General features: G+C 38.4%; 1 protein-coding gene across 2 annotated transcripts in view; it reads right to left on the bottom strand.

Annotated features, from left to right (window-relative positions):
* Window positions 1-27,283, bottom strand: part of GPAT4 (glycerol-3-phosphate acyltransferase 4) — a 38,521-nt gene extending 11,238 nt beyond the window's left edge. Inside the window, exons 1-3 of one of the 2 annotated variants that reach the window (XM_081269175.1) lie at window positions 21,660-21,776; window positions 21,096-21,132; window positions 9,745-10,761 (exon numbers count right to left, since the gene is read on the bottom strand). In XM_081269175.1, coding sequence (XP_081125301.1) covers window positions 9,745-9,909 — 165 coding nt within the window. In that variant the 5' untranslated portion in view covers window positions 9,910-10,761; window positions 21,096-21,132; window positions 21,660-21,776. Of the gene's footprint in view, window positions 1-9,744; window positions 10,762-21,095; window positions 21,133-21,659; window positions 21,777-27,102 lie in introns of those variants that run through there. The other variant, XM_081269174.1, reaches the window with a different exon arrangement.
* Window positions 27,284-27,487: the final 204 nt, after the last annotated feature.

Here is a 27,487-nt window from a genome sequence, read left to right as displayed (position 1 = left end):
GTGGGGTCTTTTAGGATCAAACAACATCATGCATGTGACAGAACATGGAAACACAAAGTACTCTGTCTTCATATTACTCAAATCTATGAACTCTAGAAGAGACTGAGAAAGTGGCTGTCCTGGAGCTCTCTACCTTCATTAAAACATTTTTAACTGAAGTAAAATAGAATCAGAGGCTGAGGTGGAGTCCTTCCACTATCACATAATGAAAGGAAAAAACAAGAGCTAGCTCACTCATTCCCTATTGGAATGTTATCACTGAATAGAAAGTTATTTACACATTGAATCAAGAAAATATTAAAAAGATGTCTTCAAAATTCTATTTCCACAGTTATGCAAGGTGAGAGAACCCTATGGTGCCATGCAAATGCAAAACACACCTGGCCCAAGGTATCTGATGTAGATTCTGCTGGTAGAGCCTCAAGTACCAGCTAGATTGCTCTGCATAATCTAGCAAAGCCAAAAGCGGGAAATGAGTAAAATCAGTGAATTAATCCCAAATGGAAATTTCTTCAAATGCCACTGTCTAAAAAAAAAAAAAAAAAAAAAAAAGGTGGTTGTCAAGAGTCATCCACTCAAAAAATGTTGAAGGCCAGAAAACGCAACCCATTTTCTATATTTCAGATATTTGGCAGCTGATATCTTTGGCTTTATGCTTATATGGATTATCTCCTCTGGAAAAAAATGTTAAAATAATTCCTAAAATGGAGGAAGGTAAATTCCACCTGTTTTCCTGGAATAAGGAAAGAGGTTTAAAAAAAAGAAAAAAGAAAAGAGGCAAGACAAACCTAGACATAGAGATAACAGGTTACTCAACCAAAATTTAAGGTTTTACACTTAGCCCAAGACTCTGTATTGGTGTAACAATGTTCAGTACAGAAACATTTGATTCTGTTATGACAATACTGATACATTAGACAGCAATAGGTAGGTGAGATATGACATCAGGCTGTGGGTTTTTGCTTTAATTGGAAGGGTGTCTCTGAGATTCTCCACCTCTTTAAGTAACAGCTCAGTGGTCAGTGGGTGGGGTTCAAATTCCCAACAATCTAATCACTGGGTTGTTTGGGTGACTAGTGCCATATCCAGAGAATATTTAGGATGCCCACTTTAAGTTACACCATTAGCATAAACTTGGGTGTGATCAGAGGAGTGAAATGTGAGCCAAGCACAGTGGCACTGGCCTGAGGCAGAAGGATCACAAATTGAAGGCCGACGAGCAACTCAGTGAAACCCCATCTCAAAATAAAGAGGATTAGGGATGTAGTTCAGTGTTCAAGCACCTGAATTCAATCCCCAGAACTGAACAAATAAAAGGGTTGGTGGGTGGGAAGTTCACTGCAAATAATAAAAGCCACTACTATCATTCAGCAAATTCCTAGGGTTTTAGGAGCTCTGTGACAGGAACTGGGCACAAAGACCAGCTACATTTTATACTATGATACCACAGGACAATGCACAATACAATAGCAATGTCTGGAAACTATGCAATTAGATTCTCTGAGCTGTCACTTTAAGTAGTTTGTGGGGCAGGGGTAGAGTGCTTGCACAGCCATGGGTTCAATTCCCAGTACTGCTAAATAAATAACCAACCAACCAACCTAGCTTCAGAGTTCACTTCACCATAAAAATCTCTTCCTCTGAACTGAGATGCCAGGCTATTCAATATTTAATTACATATTCCTCTTAATTTAAGGGTATTAACAATACAGTGATCTTAGGTAACATTAATCTGAATGGAGATCTTGGCAGGTAAAATATAGATGGTTCTTCATGCAGCATTTTTGCTAGTTATTTATTCTATTAAACACTATAATTTAGGAACTAATCAAATTAGTTAAGAGCTACAGTCCTGGCAAAACTAATCTCAGCAGAAACTTTCCCCTTCTTTTCAGTCAGTCTCCATTGCATTTTCCCATGAATTAGAAATTGAAGAACCTGGTATTTACAAAAGTGATGCTTTGATCATCTATCCCCTTCTATTTCCCATGCAAACACTCCACCTTTAACACATCTCTTCCTTCCTTCCTGCTACTGCCAAGTCTATAACTTTATTCTTAATTTTACAGAAGTGCCAACTTTATGTTTGCAATGAAAAAGTGCAGGCAGCCATCCCTGTGTAGCAAGCAGATTCAGAGGCAGCACACCTGCTCCTGATTCACAGCGAGCCTCCTCTAGTGTTACTCCCAATCTTGGTGATGGTATCCTCTCCCTTTAACCACTCCAGCTTTCAGGCTCCCTCTATGTTGCCAAACCTTAGCAAGTCACTGCTTAAATAGCCCTCTCTCACACATCTACCTCTTGTTTCATGCCACTTCATCATTCACTCCCTTATTCTCTTGTTACACTAATTGCTTTTTTTCCTCCAGAGTCTAATCTTGTCATTCACTTGCTCAGAAAAGCTCAATGACTAAAGAAATATTCAGGCCAAATAAAATGGCATCTGCCTGTAACCCCAGCTATTCAGAAGGCTGTGGCAGGAGGACCAAAGGTTATTGGCCTGCATTAGCACTTCAGTGAGATCCTATCTCAAAATAAAAAAAAAAAAACAAAACAGAAGGGCTGGGGATGCAGCTCAGTGGCAGAGCTCTGACTTCCATCCTTATATTATACAAAAAACAGAGAGAAAAAAATATATTGTAACCTACCCCCTTTCTTCACGAACTGGTTGTTTTTGCTCTAGTGTGTGGTGTGCTGTCTCTAAACAAGACTTTCATCTTTATTCACTGCACTTCGATTATGCTCTGGCTTCTTCACTTTTAATATTCAATTCAAATGCCAAATCTAAGATGAAATGTTACCTACCCAATTCCTGCAATCAGAATTAACCTTTGCTGAATTAGTTATGAGTGCATATTTGTGTTTCCAATGGGACTACAAATACATTGAAAGGAAGGAGCCAACTACTCATGTGCATTCTGGCAGAGTCTGGGAGTGCTTTGCACTAAGCAGGTAGTCAATAAAGGGTCCACTTCATTAATCAACTCCCAGTATTTCTCTTCACCAATCTCTCCATATGAGAAAAGACCTGAAGTAACAAACCTAAGACTTTCCTGACATGAATCGTCCCATCTCCTTCAGTCTGTCCTTAACCTACTTCAAGGTTATAATAAAATTGCACTTCTCACAGGGTAGGAAAAACATACATAATTAGCAACACTTCTTTCACTACAGCCATGGGAGACAGGAACTTCCACACCCACTCTTTAGATGAAAAAATAGAAAGTGGAAAAATTCAATGACTGAGGTCAAGTTTTAGAGCTGGTAGGGAAAGCCAAAAGTATTTAAGGTAAAGGTTGCCTGACCCAAAAACAAATGCCCATTTACTGCAATCCCACTATCTTGTGTTCAACTTCACCACCACCACCACCACCGGTTTCTGTGACTCTACCAACATACTCAACTTTGGAGCTGAACACTGATCAGATTTCAAGAGTCTCATCTTCTCTAACCTGACCTGATCAATTCCTTTCACCTCAGGCAGAATTCAGGTCATTTATTTTCATCTTTCTCCTTTTTACCCAGGCATTCTTCTCTCCCTTTTCCCACGCCATTCTCAACCCAGTTGGAAATCCTCTCCTAGGAATTCTACTCCAAAAAATACCATCACCACTGTGCAGAGGACATCTGAAGCAAAACACCAAGACAACATGCTGCTCTCTGCACAAGATAGTCTTCAGTAACTCAGCATAAGAGAAGGGACAGACAGACACTGATCCCATCACTTATATCCTCTTCATCTCCCCCAGTGTCAGGTATACAAATATCTTCTCTGGGTTTATTTATAGAGAACGAAATATGAAAAAGAGCTGTTAAGCCAGAGCTGCTTAGGTCTGTCAAAACCATAGGTATATACACTGCACGAACTATCATATATTCAGTTTTAATAATCTTTATGAATATTATGTAGTAAAATGTGAAAATATCTAATAACAAAAGAAAATATCCACAAAATTAAATGTCCACACTATTAACACAGTCAAAATATCAATGTGTGTTTTTCATCAAAGATTGAAAAGAAATATAATAAGCAAATAAAGGTGTTATAAACTGTGGGACATGGATGAATGTTTAAAATTATCTATTAATATATTATTTATCTGGTTGTAATAATAACCAGTAAAATATATAGCCTCTAGTGACTGGCTTTGTAACATTACTATTCTCCAAATTTAGTGGCATCATTTATTTTGCTCAAGAATCCACGGACTATAGATAGGGCGGATGGAAGAATGAGGACTGGAATCCTTGGAAGGTTCACCCTACCATGTTGTGCATGAGATGCTGGGACTGTGATCTGAGACACCTACAGGTGTCCTACCTTTGGCACATCTGGTGGCTGGGTTCCAAGAAAAAGCCAGATAGAAGATATATCTCCTTTTCTAAACCTAATATCACAATGTGCAACACCTCAAGTTCACCACTACTATTTCTTGGAAACAAATCACTAATTAGGCTCACATTCAAGAGTGGGTAATCCAGATCCACCTTCTGAAAATGAACAACAGAATCACCTGGGGGTGGGGTATTTAGGGAAAAAAGTCTACGTAGAGGAATAGGGATGTAGCTCAGTGGTAAAGCACTTGCCTTTATGTGGGTATATGCAATGCCCCTGATTTGATCTCGAGAACCAATTAAATCACATCTTAATGCCCCCAAATAAGTTACTTTTAAAAAAAATATTGCTGTATGTGGTGGCACACACCTGTAATCTCATCAGCTCACAAAGATATCAAGGTTCAAGGCTAGCCCAGTAATTTAGCAAGGCCCTAAGCAACTCAGTGAGTCTCAAAATAAACCATAAAAGTACCAAAACAAAAAACAAAAAACAAAAAGCTTCCCTAAATGATAAAAATGTATATATCAGGAGAGAGACAAGTGAAGAAAGAAAGAAAAAAAAAAAGAAGACAAAAGGAAAAGGAAACTATAGCTCTATCACTCCCAAATTCCTGGGAAATTTCTATAAGATGTTAAAGTTATTGTAAATTCAATTATTTATGAAAATTATCTGATTTGATTAATGCTTATGTTAGACTACACAATGTATTTTCAAATTAGATAAAACAAAGGGAGATGTATTTTTATTTCAAATGAGATAAAACAAAGGGAATGTACCTATAATACAGGTACATTCTAAACATTATTTATTAGATAGAGGAGACAATGTCAGCCTGAAGGTCCTGGAGACCAGACCACTATAAACATTCTGTGATCCATGATCAAAGAACTGAGTTCCCCAGGCTGACATTGTTCCAATATGCCTTCCCATGCCCACCCCTCTTCTTTAAAAGAACAGCCTAAGACCCCAAAAGCGCATCTGGCTCTTAAGTAGCTCCAATTCTTCAGAATGCATGTCTCCACCTTTCACTCTCTAATAAAAATTTCTTTTTACTAAAACCAGAGATGGGGCTGGGGCTATATCTCAGTGGTATAGCACATGTGAGGCTCTGGGTCTGACCATCAGCACCACATAAAAATAAATAAAGGTATTATGTCAATCTACAATTTAAAAAAACAAAACAAAACCCTGAGGTCTCCTTAAATTTTTTTCTATAACATGACAAGAGCCTAGAAGGTCCAAATAGGTCTCCTCAGCCTCAAGACTTCCCTTACTCCCAAAACTACATTAAGATAATCTCTGAACTGTCTTCTAGTTTTAAAATTACGTATATCATCCTAATATAGAAAAAGTGAAGAGTCTAAAAAAGGTAGAAGGAAAATCTCTGCCATGAGATTAAACCTTTATGTTCCCTCCGCCAAAATCTTAAAACACAATCCCCAATGTGATATATTTGGAGGTGAGGTCTTTGGACAGTATTAAGATTATAAAGGTAGAGTCTTCATGAATGGGATTAGTGCCCTCAGAAAGAAAGCCCAGAGAGCTCACTCATCCCTTTCTATCACCTGAGGACACAGAAAGACTGATATCTGGGAACAGGCAGCAGGCCCTCACCAATCACTGAATCTGCCATTATGTTGCTCTTGGCTTCAGAACCTCCTGAACTATGAGAAGTAAATTTCATAGGTCACCTAGTATATGGCAGTTTGCTATGGTAATTTACTTTACAGGGGGGATTGACAATCCTCTATAAAATAAAAACAAGAACAGAAAAAAAATCACCCATAAATATGGGTGTCTTTTAGATATATACATGGAACACAAGATACATCTTTTCCAAGGCTTAACACTGGCTTGGCCAAATCAAGTTCCTACCAAATATTATCACTGATAAAAGTAGTATTGAGTTTTCGATTAAAATCAACTCAGAGCAGAAACCAAAGGTGACACTCTTATAGACTGGACACTCTCCCAGAATCTCCGTAAGCCCCTGCAGGCATACACCAGTCCTTTCTAGCTCAACCCTTATTCTAGCATATAGCCAACTCAGTCTGTGAAGCTCCACAGGACAGGTACTACAGGGTACCCTGAACCCTTTATGTGCCCAGTACATACCTCTAGGAAGTAAAATCTATTTTTAGAAAAAAAGGTTTTTTTTCCTTTTTTACCATGCTGGGGATTGAACCTAGGACCTCATGCTTCCTGGGCAAGAGCTTTAAGACTGAGGTACACCCTCAACACCTACCACTTTATTAATTTATTTATTTTATTAATTAAAAAAATGACAGCAGAATGCATTACAATTCTTATTACACATATATACCACAATTTTTCGTATCTCTGTTTGTACATAAAGTATGTTGGCACCCAATTTGTGTCTTCATACATGTACTTTGGATAATGATGTCTATCACATTCCACCATCCAACACCTACTATTTTAAATGTTTAATCTTGAGTTTACAAATACATGTTACTTTCATCACCATTTCTAAACTGCTATGTACAAATCAGTGATTGTCAAGATGTGGTCTATAGTGTCTGAAGGCTGAAGATTACATGTTCTACAAATTGGCCTAACACTAAACACCTAATGAATTTTCCATTGTATAATTATAAACTATGTTAAAAATCACAAGAATGTACATTTAAAAAATAGAAATCATAGCCCAGGCACAGTGATGCACACCTGTAATCCCAGCCACTCAAGAGGCTGAAGCAGGAGGATCACATGTTTGAGGCTGGCCTTGGCAAGTTAGTGAGACCCTATCTCAAAATAAAAAGGGCTGGAGATTTAACTCAGTGATAAAGCGCCCCTGGAATCAATCCCCAGTTAACCTCCCCCCGCCACACACACACACACACACACACACACACACACACACACACACACAGATTCATGAGATGGATTTACTTGGCATATTTGAACTTTAAAATATTAAATTTGGGAGACATTTTCAAAAACGTGGATTTTAGGCCTTTTATTCCATCCACTGCCATCCAAGTTAGACAGGAAAACACTAGGATCACGCATTTTTAAAATAACAATTAAAGAGTTGAGTTTGCAGCTCAGCAGTAGAGTGCTCATCTAGCACATGCAAGGTCCTGGGTTCAATCCTCAGCACCACATAAATAAATAAATAAATGTATTTTTTTGAAAAATAGCAATTTCAGGGGGCTGGAGTTGTAGTTCAGTGTTAAAGTGCATGCATAGTATGTGCAAGGGCCTCGGTTCAATGCTTAGCACCCCCCAAAATAAATAACACAAAAACTAAAACTGATAATTTCCGTAGGCCCAAGAATGAATCACTTGCCTGTAAACTTGAATAAAAGCTACTAGATATCACACCTTGTTGTCTCCTAAAAGTTTATTATTCTACTATCTCTGTCCTGGTGTATGTTTTCCACAACTAAAGGGTATGATATTACCTTATACTTATATTGTCTACAGGGATCCTGTGTTCTTTAAAGATTTACTTGGCCTGAAATGTATGAAAATCCCTTTTCCTGACTGATTAAAATAGATACTATACATTAGTAAAACAGCCAGCTCAAAGACCAACTAGATAACTACTTCTCAGATTTTAATGTATAAAAAAATCTGTATCTTGTTTAAAATGCAGATTCTAGGCTGGGGATGTAGCTCAGTGGTATAGTTCTTGCCTAGCATCGCCAAAAAACCCCCACAAAAAACAAAAAAAACCAAGCAGATTCTAATTCAGTAGTCTACAGCAGGCATGAGATTTTCATTCATAATCAACTCCTAGGCAGTAAATATGCTGCTGATCTCCAGGTCTGCTGAGCAGCAAGGGCTACGTCCACGTACCCATAACTCCAGACATTATCTTAAGAGGTGCTCAAAAAATTGGTCTTGAAAACTGACACTTCAAATACAGGTATATACATGTTCAAAGCAAGTGTATCCACAACAGACAGAAGGTGGAAACATACCATCAATGTCCTTCAGTGGATGAGTTCAATCGAATTATGTATAGACAAACAATAGAATATTATTTAACCACGCACACAAAAAAGAAGCACTGATACATGCTATCATGCAGATGAACCTTGAAAGTGTTATGCTAAGTGAAAGAAGCCAGATCCAAAAGAGCACATTTGGTATGATTCCATTTACATGAAATATCCATAATAGGTAAATCCTCAGAGACAGAACACAGGTTGCCAGCAGCTGAGTGAAGGGGAAATAGGGACTGACTGCTGAATGAGTAAGAAGTTTTTTTTGTTTTTTGTTTTTTGAACTGGTGACAATGTAATAGAACAAGATGGAGGCAGTGGTTGTAAAATACCACGAATATACTTAATATATCACAATAATATACATAAAAATATTTCCACTGTAATATAACATTTCATATATTTCACTTGTCTCTTTCTTCATTGATAAAATGCAGATATTTACCCTATTCACCACAAAATTCTAAGGAATCAAAGGAAAGTAAAATATTTATTCTAAAGACTATAAATTAGGGTTAAGGGTGCAGCTCAGAGGTAGAGCACTTGCCTAGTAATGTGAAAGGCCCTGGGCTAGCACTGCAAAATAAAACAAAACCAAAAGATACCATATGAACAAGTAATGCTGCATTATTATTACCATTAAGGGTGCATTTCTCAAAAGTATACATGGTTTCAGCTGTGGAAAACAATTCCTGAAGATCTGGTAACTACTGACATTGCAATTAATAAATTAACCGGCTGGTTAATTTAATAAATTAAAGAGCTGGAGATGTGGCTCAGAGGTTAAGTGTCCCTGGGTTCAAAAAATTAAAGTCTCACTGCATGGATCAACTTCAGGAAATATCACTCTTTTTGTTTTCAAAAAGAGTGACTAGTGACTAGTGACTAGGTGACTAGTTCTGTTTAGTGGTATAATTAGATCCAAGCTCTGACATATGTTCAGAAATTTATTATCCTTCTCTTTCAAGAAACAAAACAATTCAAATGCCCTTTTTTTGTTTAAAATACAAGAACCTACTTAAGATAAATAAACCAAGGAGAGAAAAGGTTATCAGTGAGGGGATATGTTGGCTACAGCTGTGTGCTCCACTATCTGTTATACAAGAAGATATAGAGTCCTGCAATGATTTTTAAAATTCTAAGCCCCATTCTCTATGAAATAAACAGGCAAGCTGTGGAGTCATGGAATAGGTCCCTTTGCTCAGCATGAATCAAATACACAAGCAGCTTAGCTCACTGAGAAAAACTACCAAAGGCTTTCAAAAGTACACATTTAGTTATTCTTTTTTCACCAGATGCCACTTCCTATTCTCCTCACTTTCTCCCTATTCAATGAAGAGAGAGCCATTGGCCAGGTAAGAACTCTTTAGCCTAAAAGCATGTCCCCCTCCTTCCTCTGTGAAACAAACTTACTGTAACAGTTCAACTTACCGCAAAGATTTTTAACAAAGTTTTCATGTAGAGCTTTCGGATACCAAAAGAGACTCCAAAAATGGCGGGGACTATGATGAAAACAAGCAGGAGGGTGAAGAGGACTGTCAGGGAGATACCCAGAAGGTTGACTATCAGGCTATCAAAAGGCAGCAACAGAAACATGGTGGAGGATCCAGGCCAGGCCAGTGCCCTCCTCCCCAAGCACAAATAACAGCCTTCAGATGGTCCTTTCTGACACCAGCAGCCTATGAAAGGAAGTCAGTCCTCCGAGAGTAAAATACTCCATTCCAAAGTTCACATCATTCAACTGCTTGTATAGAAGGACTGGGGGCAGAATGACAGTACAAAAGGGCCACAGGAGGCAGCCCAAGAATGCCAGGTTTCCCCAGAATAGAGAGACTTCACAGTGAATGCGGAAGGATAAGTTTTTATTTAAAACATCCAAGTCCAGACTGAGTTTCTGTGCAAGTGAGTACCGAGGGAGGGGGTCTCTGCTCTGCTATCCTTATACTGCTTCCAGAGGTTTTCTTTCTTTTCCTGCTCCAGAGCATTCAGTAGATAAATCTATCCTGCAGATCTGTATTGCCAGAAGTACCAAGAAGAGTTCACCTTGGTGCCAGAAAAATCCTGAAAACTCCCGTAGAGGAGGGTGACTGCTAGTACTTCACCCAGAAGGCTTTTTGAACGTGAATATGTGGAAATTAAATAATCGTTTTACTTAAAATTCCTTCATAAGCTGAAAATCAAGTTCATTGTAGAGAGTTCGTATCTGGCCCCATTCTCCCTCTGGAGAGGCTCTTCGTGCTTGCTGCCCTGAGGACCCTCCTACGTGGAGAGTCCCAACCTTCTCCAGTAGGACACAGATGCTGGCACTGAATGTGTCATGCTGCCTTCGGTGAGTGTAATTCCAGACGCGCCTGGCATTGATGTACTCTCGATATTCTTCTCCGTTAAGGCCCCCTTTTCAGCGGTGACCTGGGTTCTTGGCAAAAAGTTGTTTACATGCTGCCAGATCTAGGGGTGGAAAGAGAAACACTGTCAGTCACACAAATCAAGAGGAGAAATGTCAATGTGCTTTGTGTACGGGCAGGGAGGGTTGTTTCACCATGAGCTTATCGTCAGAGCCAGCTTCTCAAGCCACTGAAGACAGAGGAACCAGGCAGGGCCACATATGGCAGACACTGATGAGAGGAAAACAAATATTCCATCTAGTTTCAACTCCAATGATAGGAATTGTGGTCTCTCAAACTTTCTGAACAGAACATGCACGTCTAAAAGACACATTTCAAAAGACCAAAAGAGTATATTATGAAATGTAAATCTCCCTCCTACCTGTCCTGTTACCCAAAATTCTCCAAGACTCAACCATAGTACCAGCTTCATAATCTGCCCTTGATAGTCTCTGCTTATACAAGGAAGTCATAGTTGTTCCTCTGCCCAGGCCTGGCAGCAACAACAACGGCATACAACAAACATTGTTCTTCACCTTGCTTTTTATTTGGTTTTAGCTTAACATATCCTGGAAATAGTTCCATCAGCACATGCAGAGCTGCTGCACTCTTTGCAGGTATATATAGTTTTCAACTGTTAAGAATACACCAGGACCTAGGTTACCAATCTCCTAAAGCTAGAGACTCCTAGTAGTTCCATTTTGTTTTTTATAAAAATGTAATGAATAACCATATGCATGTGAGATTTAGTACCTAAAATGCACATGGTGAATATATTTCTAGGATAAATTCCTAGAACAGAATTGCAGGAGAAAAGGAAATGCATAGTTTCAACATTGCAAAACAGTGTTTTATTTCCTCCATAGAGATTAAACCCCTGCAGTCTATCTTCCTACCCTGGCTACTCATTTTAAAATTCCACTATTTCGAATATCTCACAAAAACATTACAATTTTACAGTACTCATTCCATATCACAAGTTATCAAGTCCTGAACCTGGGAGTATCCTATCAAGTCTTTTAGGCAAAACATCTCCTGTACCTCATGGTGTAGAGACTGAACTCAGGGCCTCACATGTGCTAGGCACTCGCTACAATTCGAGTCCCTGGCAAAAAGATTTTGGCTTCTCACAAATCATCATCTAGCTCTGTCCTAAAACATTTAGAAATTCAAGAACTGAACAGGTACTGACTTCATTTTAAATTCTGTCCAATGCTTTATAAACTCAAACATGTTACCTCATTTGGTTACCTTGAATTTGTCAACATGTATTATTCCATTTTCTAAATGAGGAAATGAAGAGAGGTAGACACAGATCCATTTCTATACAGCTCCAACACTTTTCCACACAGTGATCAAATACTCAACAAGGACACGACAGTTCAGTGACAATGAGTCACAAATAAAAGTTCCCATTTTTTTTTTCTTTTGGTGCTGGGGATTGAACCCAGGGCCTTGTGCAAGCAAGGCAAATACTCTACCAACTGAGCTATATCACCAGCAAAAGTTCCCATTTTTGATCCCCATGTTCCCTCATTTTCTTCTACTTTTACCTCATTATTATTGCTAACATTTACTGAATGCTTACAAGATGACTGGCACTGAGTAATAAGCACTTTACATATAGTGTTCTCACTTAGTTCTCACAACTCTGGAAGAATTATTATTATCAAGGCCATTTACAGGCAAGGATACTGAGACTTAGGAGATTATTCACAGTGGTAGAATAGGATAAGGACAAGTGCCTTTGTCTCTGACCACTTCCTATCTCACAAACTATCCTGAAATAATTCTTTCATGCCAGGCCTGCTCTACAGAACTTCTTGTGATTAGAGAAAAACCACAAAGCAGATCTGGATTCACTTATCAAGATTTGGTGTTCTTCTCAGAATCCAAAGTACAGACATGCTCTTTCATTTTTATAAACTGGCCAAACTAAATGTGCATGCCAGATTTCTAACTATATTCCAAAGCAGCTGAGGAATTTGCGTCACTGTGTTCCTTTTACCTGTCAGATCCTTGCCTAATTCTACAGCTGTACCTCCACTCCAGTCTTTCATCTCAACCCTCCCATGAGAAAGATGCAGCAAGAAACCTCTGTCCCACTGGCCAAGGTTACTCTGAGTTTCAGGGACCCAGGGTGACTGTCATTAGGGCGACTTTGACCCCACATGCCAAAGTTTTGATGGCTCTTCTTTGAATCACAATCAATTTAGAATTCCCAATGTTATTCTGGGTTAATGTCTCCAAAACAATAAATACATGTAGCAACAAACTAATTTCTTCACCTAGTTCAGGGGTTGGCAAATCACAATGTGTGGGCTAATTCTAGCTATGGCCTGTTTTATATGGATCTTGAGATAGATCCACATCTTACCTTGAGATAGGTATGGTTTTCACGTCTTTAAAGAGATGAGAGAATTTTAAAAAGATTATAACAAAGACCACAGCCTACAAAGCCTAAAATATTTACTATCTGCCCCTTTACAGAAAGTTTGCAACCCATGACAGAGTTGATCCTTCCTTCCCCAGAGGTAGTGACCTCTCCCCATGTTGTCCCGCCTCACCCTGAGTTCACATTTGTGAGTGCCAGCCTCTCAGAGAACAGGAAACTAGCCAAACAAGTTATCCAGCCAACATTAATCTTCACATAAATTCTCAGAAGTAGAAGAAACAGCAACAAACTGGGACTGGTTATCAAATAAGCTTCCAAACAACTTGGGGAATTAGTATAAAAATAATTAAAGCCAGAGGTATCTGGTGTCTCATGGACCCCTTAATACAGACTTTGATGTCTGGAAATATCAAAACACTACTCACATCTGAAAAGAATTCAATCAAAGTACAATTTCTGGATAACTGCTGATTTAGGAGAGGATATTACTTTAACTCAGGTAAATATAACCATGACTACTTAAAAGTGTGAAGTAGGGGAAAACATTAATTCCTAGAAATAACTTAAGTTCCAAATCTGGATTCCAGCCAAACTCACAAAGAATCATTTGGACCAAAGTTGCCTCAACAGCTCAAATGTTCCAGAGAGAAACATAAGGGCCAACTAACTCTGAACCTTTTAGGAAGGCAACAGTGCCCATCTCCAGGCCAACTAAACTATTCAACATGCTGAATGGCAAATCTAAGCCTGGAGGCTTCCAAATGGCCTCAGTTCTTGGAGTGACTAGTTCTTCAATTCAACAAATATTCACTGAGCACACACCATGTGCCAGATATTTATTACAGGGTTAGATATTATTGTTGAACAAATATTCCTAGAAATAACAATCAAGCAAGTAAACACATATAAAGTCACAATTTCAAATTTTCATGATTTTTGTTTCTGTGTACTTTTGCACTACTGGGGATTGAACTCAGGGTTTCACACATTCTCGTGAAGTGTTCTATTACTGAGTGATATCTATCCCCTGCCCAATTTTCAAGATTTTGAAGAAGGAAAAAAACAGAGCCCAAGAGGAAAAATTAGAGGAAACTTAATGTAAATCAGGACCTCAAAGCTGAGCTTGGGGGTGTACCCTCTAATCCTAGTGACTCAGGAGGCTGAGGCAGAACAAGTTTGAGGCCTTGTTATTGGGGGGGGGGGGAAGGCTGAGAATGTAGCTCAGTGGTAGTGTGCTCCTGGGTTCAATTCCCAGTGACATTCATAAATAAATAATTAGGGCCTCTACACCCCCTTCATCAAGTATGTGGTAGAAACTGTTATCTCTCCTAACTGTAGGATCAAATACTTCCCAGCTAACTCTTTGAGACACATTCTAATTCAGGAAACCATGACTGTCAGAATATGTCCAGAGATGCCAAGTACCAATCTGAAAGGTTAAAAAAAAATGCCATTTCATTAAAAATAAATGCTTAAGACTACACAGGAATATATACTGTTATGGACTGGATATAAAGTAATGCCCCCACAAAGATCCTATGTTCATGTAGGAATATTCAGACATGAAATGATTGGATTATGAGAGGTCTTACCTAATCCTAACTTAAATGGACTAACTAGGTGGTAACTGTAGGCAGGTGGGGGTGTGGCTAAGGAGGCAGGTCACTAAGTGTTCCCTGCAGCCCCCTTTCCTCACCCCTGCTTCCTGGTAGCCATGAGTGGAACCGCACTCTTCTACCATGTCCTTCTGCCATGATGTTCTGCCTCACCTTGGGCCCAGAGAAATGGAGTTGGCCTACCATAGACTAAACCTCTGAAACTATAAGTAAAAAGAAGCTTTTCCTCCTCTAAATTGCTCTTGTCAGGTATTTTGGTCACAGGAACAAAAGGATAACACACGTGCATTTTTAAAGCACACCAAGTATAATGTCTGTCACATATTAGATACAAATAAACAGTACATATTATTTCATTAGGATCAGAAGAAACCCAGTGGACTATCTTCAGTTCTAGATACCAAACTTTCAGAAAGCTTTAGAGATTATTTCAAAGTAGAACACAAAATCCATAGTCCAAAAAATACTACATGCGTAGAAAGTAGCAAGTGCTCATTTTAAAAAGTTAGCTATAACAGAAATATGGCAAAAAAAATTTTTTTTAAATCAGAGCATTAGTTATATGTAGTAGTTGGGTTCATTTTGACCAAATCATACATGCGTTGGATTTGATCTACTCCATTTCAGTCCCAGTTTTCCACCACCCCCCACCCCCAATCCTCTACTTATCTTCCTTTTTGCTGTTTTATTCATTTTTGATTGCTGCTTTTCTACACAAAGGGGAAATTCCCTGAGGTATATACCTATTTACACATGACATGATTTTGTTATTATTCATTCCACATTTCCTCTCCTTACCTGTTCCCTCCAGACCACCTCCACCTACTCCTTGTATCTTTTTTGATGTTCAATCCCCCACTACCTTATTTCCCTTATTTTGCTCTAGCTGCCACATGAGAAAAAACATTTGACCCCTGATTTTTTGAGTCTGCCTTATTTCACTTAGCATGATGTTTTTCATTTCCTCCCTTTACTGGCAAATGCCATAATTTCATTATTTATGGCTGAATATAACTCTATTGTATATATACACCATGTTTTCTTAATCTATTCGTCTATTGACAGGCATATGTGCTGATTCCATAATTTGGCTACTGTGAACTCTGCTACTATAAATATTTAAATGGCTGTATTGCTATAGTATGCTGATTAGTTCTTTTGTATAAATACGAAGGAGCAGGATTAGCTAGGTCATATGGTGGTTCCATTCCTAGTTTTTTTTTTTTAAGAAATTTCCATACTGCTTTCCAAAGTGAATTGTACTAATTTGCAGTCCCACCAACAATGTGAGCGTACCTCTTTCCTCACACCTTCACCAGCATTTATTATTATTTGTATTCTTGATAATTGCCATTCTGACTGAAGTGACATGGAATCTTAATGTAGCTTTTATTTGCATTTCTCCAACAGATAGAGATGTTGAAAATTTTTTCATATATTTGTTGGCCATGGATAAACCACTATACTGGTGAGAATGAGAAAATATCCTTGAATACAGCTGGTTGAAGCATAAAATGGTAAAGCCTCTTAATAAAGAAAAGTTTAGCAATTGCCATAAAAATTCTAAATTCACCTAACCTTAGATCCAGTTATTTCATTTGTAAAAAAAACTTATCCTAAGAATAAATTAAAACAATGTTCTCAATCAGGTGTTATTTTTGACCCTGATGAGAAAAGCTGGCAATGTTTGTGTTGCCACCAATTATCTGGTTATAAAAACTAAAAATGGGATGTTACCAGCTTCTAGAGTATAGAGGGTTGAGAAGATACCAAACATCCTGAAATGCACAGGACAGGGCTCCACAACAAAGACTTGGCCACGGACGGACTCCAAGGGCTGAAACTGAAAAACCCCTTTTTCATTTGCAAAAGAAAAGTAGGTGCTAGGTTACTGACTACAGCATTACTTATACCATCTAAAGAAACACAGATATCCAGGAGTGTAAGATACAATGGAATATTATTCATCTGTTAAAAAAGAAAGAGACAATGAGGATTGGGAGTATAGTTCAGTGCAGGGGTATAGTTCAGTGGCAGAGCACTTGTTTGTTCAGCTTCACATGAGGCCCTGGGATTCAATCCCCAGCACCATAAAAAACACTGTTGGTGGGTATGTAAATCAATACTGCCAGTATAGAGAACAGTATGGAGAGTCTTCAAAAAACTAAAATCAGGACTACCATATAATCCAGTAATTCCACCACTGGGTATAAACCTAAAGGTATTATAAAACCATTATGCCAAAGTTACTTGCACTCTCATGTTTACTGTAGCACTATTCACAATAGCTAAAACATGGCATCAACCTACATGACCTTGGTGGATGAATGGATGAAGAAAATGTGGTATATCTTCACAATAGAATATTAGCCATAAAAATGAATGAAATCCTGTCACCTGGAGCAACATAAATATAACTGGAGGTTATCAAGTGAAATAATTCAGATTATTTGGAAAGACAAACACTACATATTCTTATTCATTTGTGGAAGCTAATATGCAATATTGTAAAAGAACAGATTGGAATGGCAGTCACTAGAGACTAAGGGAAGGGCAGTGGGGAAGGGGGTCAGAAAGAAATTCAATAAAGGGGAATAAAAACATAATTAGAATAGAAGAAGTATTTTTGGTTCTTCTTTAGCCCTTTAAGGTCATTACAGGTTAAAACAATCTATGATATATTTCAAAACAACTAGAAGAGTACAAAAGTCCCAACACAAAAAATGATTAATGTACTGGGCACAGTGGCTCGTGCCCATAATCCCAGCAACTCTGGAGGCTGAGGCAGGAGACTAGCCAAGTTTGAGGTCAGCCTCAGCAACTTAGTGAGGACCTAAACAACCTGTCTCAAAATAAATAATTAAAAAAGGGCTGGGTATAGCACAGTAGTAAAGTATCCCTGGGCTCAATCCCCAGTACTGATAAAAATAATAATAATGTTTGAAGAGATGGAAATCCATATTACCCTGATTTGACTATTACACCTTGTAACATGTACTGAATTACCATAATGCAACCCATAAAGATATACAAAAATATTATCCCAATAGTAAAATCCCCCTCCAAAAAAGATTATGAGACAATAAACATAAGGTTCTTTTCCAGTACTCTTTTCATAGTAGAAAATGCTTAAAATGCGCAAACGTTTATTTTTATTTCTATTCTAAACCTGTCACTACGGATGAGGAGGGGCATTTGAAAGTGTTTCCCAAAAAGCAATGACATGCCATTAATGCACAATCTATTTTCTGCTATTATTCTTGCCTAAAAATGTTCTGAATCCCCCTAAAGTGGCTGGAGCATGAGGTTCCCAACCAGAAACTTCATGAGGTCTGACAGGGAGGAAAAACAAAGCTACACCTGTGTCTGCAGAACACACTTGGGGGAAGAAAAGACTGCTGTAGAAACCAGGAAAAAACAACAACAACCAAAAAAAAACATTTGATGCTTAAAGATGGCACACTGTGTGAATGCATAAACAAAGACTAAGATTCTGCCACAGCAATTCTGAAATCAAGAAAGTAGATACCCAGCCTGCTGCAGTGGTATAGGCCTGTAATCACAGCATCTCAGAAGCCTGAGGCAGGAGGATTGCAAATTTAAGGCTGGCCTTCACAATTTATTAAGACCCTGTCTCAAAATAAAAACTAAAAACGGATAGGGATGTAGCTTAGTGGTAAGCACCCCAGGGTTCAATTCCCAATAACCCCCCCCCACAACAACACACACAAAATAAATACTCATGTACAAAAATAACAGGGATGTGAGCAGTGTAGGTCCTGAAAAACCTAGCCAGAATCATTCTTTGTTTGGCCACAATTGGGTGCACTGATTCTCCACTCAGGATACACATTTCGATCGCCTGGTCATCAGTCTAGATGACATAAATCAGGGTGAATACTAAACATACTAGGCTTCCATAATTAATTTTCCAGGGTCACACAACTAGTAAGTGGTAGAACAGAATTAGGACAAGTGCCTTGGTCTCCAAGACGATGCATGCTCTTTAACTACTATACCTTCCCATCTCTTAAAGTAGCCTAAAATAAATTAAAATTTCCCTCGTGCCAAGCCTGCTCTATAGAACTTCTAATGATAAAAAAAAAAAAAAAAATCACAAGGCAGAATGGATTCATATATAAGAAACAAATCTGGTTTTGTTTTTAGGAGACTTGATCTTAACATGTAGCTGGAGTTAAGAATTAGCAGTTAATTTAGCAAAGAACAAGTGAACTCTAAGGAAGACTGCCACTATCTTTGATCACAAATACCCGTAAGTAAATAAAATGCATCAAGTTTCCTAACTAAAAAAAAAAAAAGGGAGGGAGAGGACATAGGTTAGGTTTAAGCACATTCATAAGAGAGCTGATGATAGGATCTAAAACATCATAGGAGGGCTGGGGATGTAGTTTAATGTTAGAGCGCTTGCCTTGCATGTGTGAGGTACTGGATTCGATTCTCAGTACCAAATAATAATAATAATAATAATAATGATAAGTCCATTAACAATTAAAAAAATAAAATAAAACATCATAGGACCATGAATACTGGTAGAAGTCATTTGCCATTAAAGAATACATGAATGATCCAATCAAGCTGGCTGTCATCTAGAAAAAGCAGTTTTGTTCTGAGTACCCTGAGCCAAAAGAATTGGTGTTATGACTGGCAGTTATAGAGTACAAATTTTAGTTGATATTAAGAATCGCAACCCTCAGGATTGGAGGTGTAGCTCAGTGGTAGAGCTCAGCACGTGCAAGGCCCTAGATTACATGCCCAGCACTTCAAAAATCAAAAAAAAAAAAAAAAAAAAAAAAGTCCAAACTGCAGGTGGGAATGTTAGATGGTGCAGCTATCTTTGGAAAATGGTTAAACACAGAGTTACTACATGAGCTAGTAATTCCATTCTTAGGTGGAATAAACTAAAAACTATCTGCGCACACACAAAAAGTTGTGCATGAATGCTTACAGCAGCCTTATTCAAATAGTCCAAAAATGCAAACAATCAAAATGCCCATCAAATGATGAATGGGTAAACAGTGTAGTATATCCATACAATGGAATGTTATTTGGCCATAAAATGGAATGAAGTTCTGATGCACAATGCAACATGGATTAACCTTCTAAACATTATACTACATGAAAGAAATCACACATTATATGACTCGATTTATATGCAATTGGCAAACCTAATGAAGTATCATTGTGAAAACTAAATAGAAGATAATGCTGATCAAGTGATCAGTACAATGCTCAGCACAAGTGCTCAATAACAGAAGGTACAGCTATTAATCATCATAAAGCTGAGGCAATAATAAAATGATGATAAACTGCATCATTATTAGTTGATCACTGAGAGCTCTTGTCTAATCTCTTCGTTTTATGGCTCAAATAACTGAGCCTTGGAAGGATTAAACTTAGACTGAGACAAGTTATAGAACTGGCTAGGGACAGATAGGCAGAAGTATAACTTAGAGGAGTACTAATGATCCTTAGTTTGGTGGTCCTGCTCCTCAGGCTAACCTCTGCTTTGGAGTGGGTTTACAAAGAAAGCCACCCGTTTTCTGAGGTCTCTCTGTTGCCAACACATACTCATCAAATGCCCCAATCCAATGAGATACAAACATGATGTAAACAAATGATATAAACATTCAAGCCCAGACATAAAGGAAACGTGTGCTGCTGGTTGTATTTAAAGTCAAGTGTATCAGAAGTAGTGAAATATAACAAATTTGTTTGAATAGAATGCTGCTGCTCAGCAGGAAAAGTGCACCTTTCCAAAAAGACAGCTCAGAATTATTTCCAAAAACTCAACAGTTACTAGGTTCAAGTGAACTGAAGTGCTGAAGAGTCATGAATACATAAACAGTTGACATTGATCCTGGATAAAATAAATTATCCAAGACAGAGCCAGGATACAAAAGACCAAAGGATTACTCCGCTCACTAGGAAGAAGACAGAATGTAGTCAGTTTCAGTGTCTTGGTCTTATCTAAGGTCATTCTGACCTCACTGGATAATAAGTAACATGGTACACCAAGTGTTCACTCCAAACAATTTTGATATTCAGCACCATTCTTTTAGAAAAGGACAATTTGATTTGTTGGGGCTTCAAGACCCAAGATGTTTCATTCATTACCCAACCTTACTATTGCATTGATTGCTCCATTTCAAAATTTGTGTTTTTACATTTGGGTACTATATATGTAATTGGAAGCAACTTTCTGGCCGCCTTCTTTTATTTTTTAATCAAGATTTTTTTGTTGGGTTTATTTTTTTCAGTTTAATGATTTTGAGAATAATCCATGCTGTTGCATGTGTCAGCAGTTCATTCCCTTTTATTGCTGAGTAGTATTCGATGGTATGAACATCCCACAATTAATATACTTACCTACTGAACGACATTGAGGATGTTCTATTATAGAGATCTGACCAAAAAAAAAAAAAAAGAAACTATAATTCACAAGTTTTTGTATGAATATATACTTTCATTTCTCTTGGGTAAATTCCCAGTAGTTGGAATTACGAATTCTAAGGGAGGTATATGTTTAGTTTTTTATGAAACTGTTCTAAACTGACAGCACCATCTTGTATTCCCAGCATAAGTCCCAATGGCTTTACATCCTCCCAACACTTGATATGTCCCAGTCTTTTTAATTTTAGACATACTAATGGATATGAAATGAAATCTAATAATTCTAACTTACATTTCCTAATGAATCATGATACGGATCATCTTTTTATGTGCTCATTTTCCATCCATGTATCTTCTTTGGTAAGGTGTCGAAAATTTTTGCCTATTATTTTATTCGCCCAATTACTATGTTATTATTGAAGTTGTTACTGATCATTTTTTAAGTTTTTGCCTAATGACTAAGTATTTTTATTTAAAGTAAGAAAGCATTACTATTACACTTAAAAATAGTTAAAATAAGCCAGGCATGGTGGCACATACCTGTAATCCAGTGACTTGAGAAGATGAAGCCAGCCTCACCAACTTAGTAAGGCCCTAAGCAACTCAGTGAGACTATCTCAAAATAAAAAATCAAAAATGGCTGGGGATGTGATTCAGCACCCCTAGGTTCCATCCCCAGTACTAAAAAAAGAAAGAAAAAAGTTGACAGTTAAAGAAAAAAATGAAATGATCATCCCTTAAAAAAAAGAAAGAAAGAAAGCATTTCATCACACAGGCACAAAATCTGTGGCATCAAACTTCTTTGTTTAATTCCATAAATTCAAAATAATCCTAGCTATACAAAGAAAATCACTAAAACATGAAAGAAAAAAACCCCAATGTTCACAATCACAAACTAACCTCAGAACAGAATGTTACTAAGTAAAATAAAACACTCCTTCATCTGTATGGTCCACTGACATTGATTCTGTGCAGTCCAACAGGGCAGCCACAATACATATAACCCTGGAACACACATAACCACGAGCACTGGAAATGTGCTGTGAATATAAAACACTCTGGAATTTAATGGCTTAATATGAAAAACTGCATGTAAAATATCTCATTAATAACTTTTAGTTGTAAATGAGCACAAGACTTTTATTTATTTATTTAGTTGTATGTGGTGCTGAGAATTGAACCTGGTGCTGAGAATTGAATGAACTCAGTGCCTCATATATGCCAGGCAAGTGCTCTACCACTGAGCCACAACCTCAGCCCTCATTAATAATTTTGATAATGATTACATATTAACAGATATCTAGATAAAGTGGGTTAAATAAAATACATTATTAAAGTAATTTTCACTTGTTTTGTTTACATTTTATAGTCTTTAAGGGTTGAGGGTATAGCTCAGTGGTAGAGCACTTGCCTACTATGTTCAAGGCCCTGGGTTCAATTCCAGGCACTCAAAAAAAAAAAAAAAAGATTTTAAGTTTTTTTAATATTTACCTGGCAAAATAATTGTATAGATGAGATTCAATGTGATGCTTCTGATATACATTATAGAAGGATGAAGTCAATTTAATTAGCCTCTCACTTTTTAGTTTACTTTCTGGGGATGAAACCTAAGTATCTGGAGCATGCTAGACAAGTGCTTATTATTATTTTTTTTTTAAGTAGCTACTACAATATTTAAAATTACATAATTGGGTGCAGTTGCACACACATAATCGCAGTGGACTCAGGAAGCTGAGGCAGAATTACAACTTCAATGCCAGCCTCAGCAACTTAGCAAACTCTATCTCAAAATAAAGCAATAAAGGCTGAGGTTGTGGCTCAGTGGTAGAGCGCATACCTAGCACGTGTGAGACCCTGGGTTCGATCCTCAGCACCACATAAAGATAAATAAATAAAATAATGGTATAAAAATAAATAAAATAAAGCAATAAAAAAGGACTAAGAGTGTGGCTCAGTGGTAAAGAACCCCTGGGTTCAATTCTCAGTATCAAAAAATAAACTTGCTTAATTTCTATGAGTCAGCACTGATTAAAACATTTTAAAGAGAGCCTGGCATGGTGGTGCACACATGTAATCCTTGCGTCTTGGGTGGCTGAGGCATGAGGATGGCAAATTTGAGGTCAGCTTGGGCAACTCAGTCAGACTGTCTTAAAATTAAAAAAAAAAAAAAATTAAAAGGGTTAGGTACTAGCTCAGTGGTAAAATGTTTGCCTAGCATGTGTGAAGCCTTGGTTCAATACCCTGTAACACCACTAACTGCTAAGGGTACAAAATGGGTTGGTAGATAGGTAGAGGGAGGAAGGTAATATTTTTTCCATCCCTAGGTCTCTCAAGCTAAATAACAAAAAGGTGGATCTCTAAAAATTTAATGATTTTATTCAAGAATAAGCAGAACACTGCAATCTGGAATATTCATGCTATCAGAGATCACAGGGCACATTCAAGGAGGTAAAAGACCAATTTTTAAAGGTAAAATGGGGAGGATTACATAAATTGTTTTAAAGTAATAATTCTTGGCTATAGGACTCAATAAGGATGGCATCAGCCCAGAAGAGACAATTGGTTGGTAGACATACTCGCATTAACACTCTCTGTGCAAAGTTGAGGTTTTTCAGAGAGTCCTCCTAATAGGTTTTATCACAGACTTGTGTGCATGATAGCCCCATTCTTTATGGTGTTCTTCCTCCATTTTGATGTTGACAACTTACTGGTTCTAAGCACAGCTGTTACTCTTTGTCTATATGACTTCAAAAAAGTAATGTGGCTTCATGAATTTAAGTTTCCTTACCTTTTTAAAATTTTAATTCAAAAAGTCAGTAAAGGCTAGAGGTGTAGATCAATGGTGCAGCACATGCTAATCATGCTCAAGGCTCTAGGTTCCATCCCCAGCACTCTCACCAAATAAATAAACAAACAAAAATGAAAAATATAATGTTCCTGCTTGTGACAAAGCATTTTTCTAGTACTGCAGATCTTGAGCTTATGGTTTAGCAGAAAATGCAATCTAAATATACTACACAGGGTAAAATAAGGAGTGCCCTAAGAAAGGTAACAAGCCAGTGACTATGGCATGCTCAATGGTAAAATGCTTTTAAAGGAGAAAAAGTGCCTTAAAGGAGTTAGGAAAAACTCCAAGCACTTAGAACACTCCTTTTAGCTTTCCAATTCCATTCTTTTAAGAAGTATTAGTCATGCTACAAAAAGCACTAACATGTAGCTTAGTGCTGTATGAAATGGATCAATTGAGACCTCCCCATAAGCTAAATAACACAGTGAGAAGTAAATGAGTACACCTATAATACACCGATATAAAAATGTGAAGGGGGGTGAAGCAAATAACATGACAAAATGAGGTTCTATTTTACAGAAGCAACTCTGCAATATAATCTACACTTAACCAGGCCCAAATAATCTCCAGAATGCAAGAGATTTTCTTTATAAAAGGTAACCTTTTGTGATAAACAACAGATGAAAATAGTGATTTACTCTTTAGCAGTAAACACTTATATTAGACTAGAATCCTGACTGACCAGCCACAGCACTCTTCCCCATGCTACAAACCCACAAAATAAACACAAAACAGACAATCTCCTCCACTTTCACCTTCAGGGGTAATATGTGTCATGACAACTACACAATTATTTCAATGGTATTTACATAAGTTGAATGTACATGACAACTACTATGGTCACAAAATCACAAGAAAAGTTCTTCCTGAAAGTAAATTTACAAATATGTCAGAACAATATAAATAATCTCAACTTACAAAGTCAAAGAACTCTATATACAAGGACTTGCTTGTTCATAGTATTTCTCAGGGGGAGAATATCACCATATGAATAAGGAAATTGAGGCACAAGTAAAAGTATGGTCATGCATTGCATAAGGTCAATGAGCATAATAAAGTTAACAATAGACCACCTTATACAACAGTGGTCCCATGAAGATTATACCACCTAGTGATACACCTCAACCATCTTAGTTTGCACAAGTGTACCCTTTTCATGTTCCAACAACAAAATCTACCCAACAATGCATTCTGTCCTTCCTTCCGTGACCCCTAATGGTTCTGAATTTACCTGTTCTTGTTATAAAAAATAGCATAACGATTGCAAGGAAATGCATACCATGTTTTTATAACCAATGGTCCATTCTTACCAATTAATGGCAAGACCAGCTATATGGTAAAATGACACTGTTCTCTCAGCTATTAAGAATAAAACAAGGATGTATTCCCATTTTAGTTTCCTTTCCTTCCTTAGTTAATAGCTTAGTTATAGCTATGAATGTTATCCAAATCCTTCATAGCTTGTTTTTAGTATCTATGGTATTCCATTTCTAAGTCAGGACTCTCCCATGTCTCCCAAAAACTATGATTAGAAATTCTCATTTGTCATAAATTTATTTTAAAAATAATTTAAGGCATATTCCCCAGTTTTATCATTCCAGAATTTGGTGAAAAACTTCCTTCTTTTTACTCATTTGTACCAAACTTATTTTAAGAAATAATTTAAGGCATATTCTGAGGTTTTACTATTCTGGAATTTGGTGGGAAAGTTCACGTTTACCAATGCAAGGCCTTCATGAATATGAGTTTTCAATCAGAGCCCTTGCAATCATTTTTTTTCCCTGAAAAAAAAACAAGGTAAAAACAAGCATTATGAAAGAGTTGAAAGAAGACCAAATGCAGAATTGGAAGCTGTTTCCAGCCTCAGTACAACCTCTGGATCTGGACAAGGTGATCTCGAAGTTCTCATCCAGATCAGAAATACTTTGTTTTAATCTGTTCTCTAGTAGATTGATCATTTCAGAACCCCTTTTCTGATCTATCCCCAACACTTACATATTCTTTAGTTGTATAATAGACTATTACAATAAAAGTACCTTATGACTTTATATGAGAAGATCTTTATTGTGAATCTGAAGATACTTTTGACAATCGAGGGCTCATCTGCCATCAAGAATTTTTCTCTTTGACATGTGGGAAGGTAAAGGGATGAGGATGTGGTTGGGACAGGGTTAACCATAGGTAAATTGTTAAGGTCAGATGATGGATATATGCTGGTTCACTATTCTGTTTTTGTATGTCTTAAATTCTCCAAAACACAATTCTGGAAAAAAAAGAATCACTTTCAACAGAGAATATCTAACTGGTAGTTTTACAGGATTTTATCCATATAGTCTTTGGTTTAAGCATAATTGCTTTTTTTTTCACTTGGGTTGAGACCGAATCTCTAAGACCGGAAACTAAGCAGAGGTTCTCCAACATTAAGGAAAACGTAACAGAAACGAAATTCTTCAAATGATTTCAAGGCTATCAATCAGAATGAGGACTTGAGTGGTGAGAGACACTGATACTTATTTCCATAGTTACATCATGTTTCATATAGTATATTTTCCATAACTTCTGAACTGCAAAAGTTAAAGCCCTATGAAAGATGGAAAGTGAAGGAATAAGCAAGACCCTCAGGTAGGGGGATGCCCTGGAGGGCGTGGACTCAACACGGAAAGGGGCAAGGGGTTTCGGGGGATTAAGACAGCCTAAAGAAAGAAAAATGGGGAACACTATTTGAGGAAAGAGAAAAAATACACATCCCTGGAAAGTCGGAGAACACAGGCAAAGAGATTAGAGGCGAAGGCGGCGCCCACGTGATCTAATGCCCCTTGCAGCACTGACCACCCATATTCCACCTCCCCGAAAAAGTTGCGCCACACCGGGGGCTGAGGAAGAGCACCAGCAACTAGGCGCCCGCGTGGCCAGCGCGGCAGGGAGGGCGCGCGGACCGTTCCACTGCGGGCCAGGGGGCGGCACGCTCCACCCGGCCGGGAATCCCTGGCAGCGGCCACGGTGCCTCCTGACGCGGAGTGGAATCAGCAGGGCGTTTGGCCCACAGGCCCTCGCTAGGAGCCCGACCCCAAGCCCCACGCTCGGCTCCCCGGAGGCCAGTGACCTTCAACGAGGGGCCGGCTTACCCTCACTCACCGACCGCGAGGCTCCAGGGCTCCCAAATCCTCCGCGGACAGCGCCTCCCGCCCTTGCCTGCCGCCGCTGGCCAAGGCGTGCGTAAGGACGTGCGCGCGCCCGCCTTTGTCTACGCCGCCTGACGTGAGCCCGCGCCCCGGCGCTGCCCTCCCACTGTCAGCCCCACGCCCAGCTCTCGCGCTTTGCGCGGGCTGGTCGGGAGAGGGAGTAGGGGGTCCCTCCAGTGCTGCCCCGCCGGTGGTGGGCGGCCTCTCGACGCGCTAAGCAGCGACCCCGCGAATGGGCTGGGGCTGAGGGGAGTGGTACCTGGTGTCCTGGGCCCTGGCGCGCCTCCCGGATTCCTGGTCTGATTTGGAGAGCGCTTCCGGAAGAGGAGCCCCACGTT

This window comes from Spermophilus citellus (assembly GCF_964194105.1).
Source record: "Spermophilus citellus genome assembly, chromosome: 16".
Classification (NCBI taxonomy): domain Eukaryota; kingdom Metazoa; phylum Chordata; class Mammalia; order Rodentia; family Sciuridae; genus Spermophilus; species Spermophilus citellus.
This window is presented reverse-complemented; position numbering and strand designations above follow the sequence as displayed.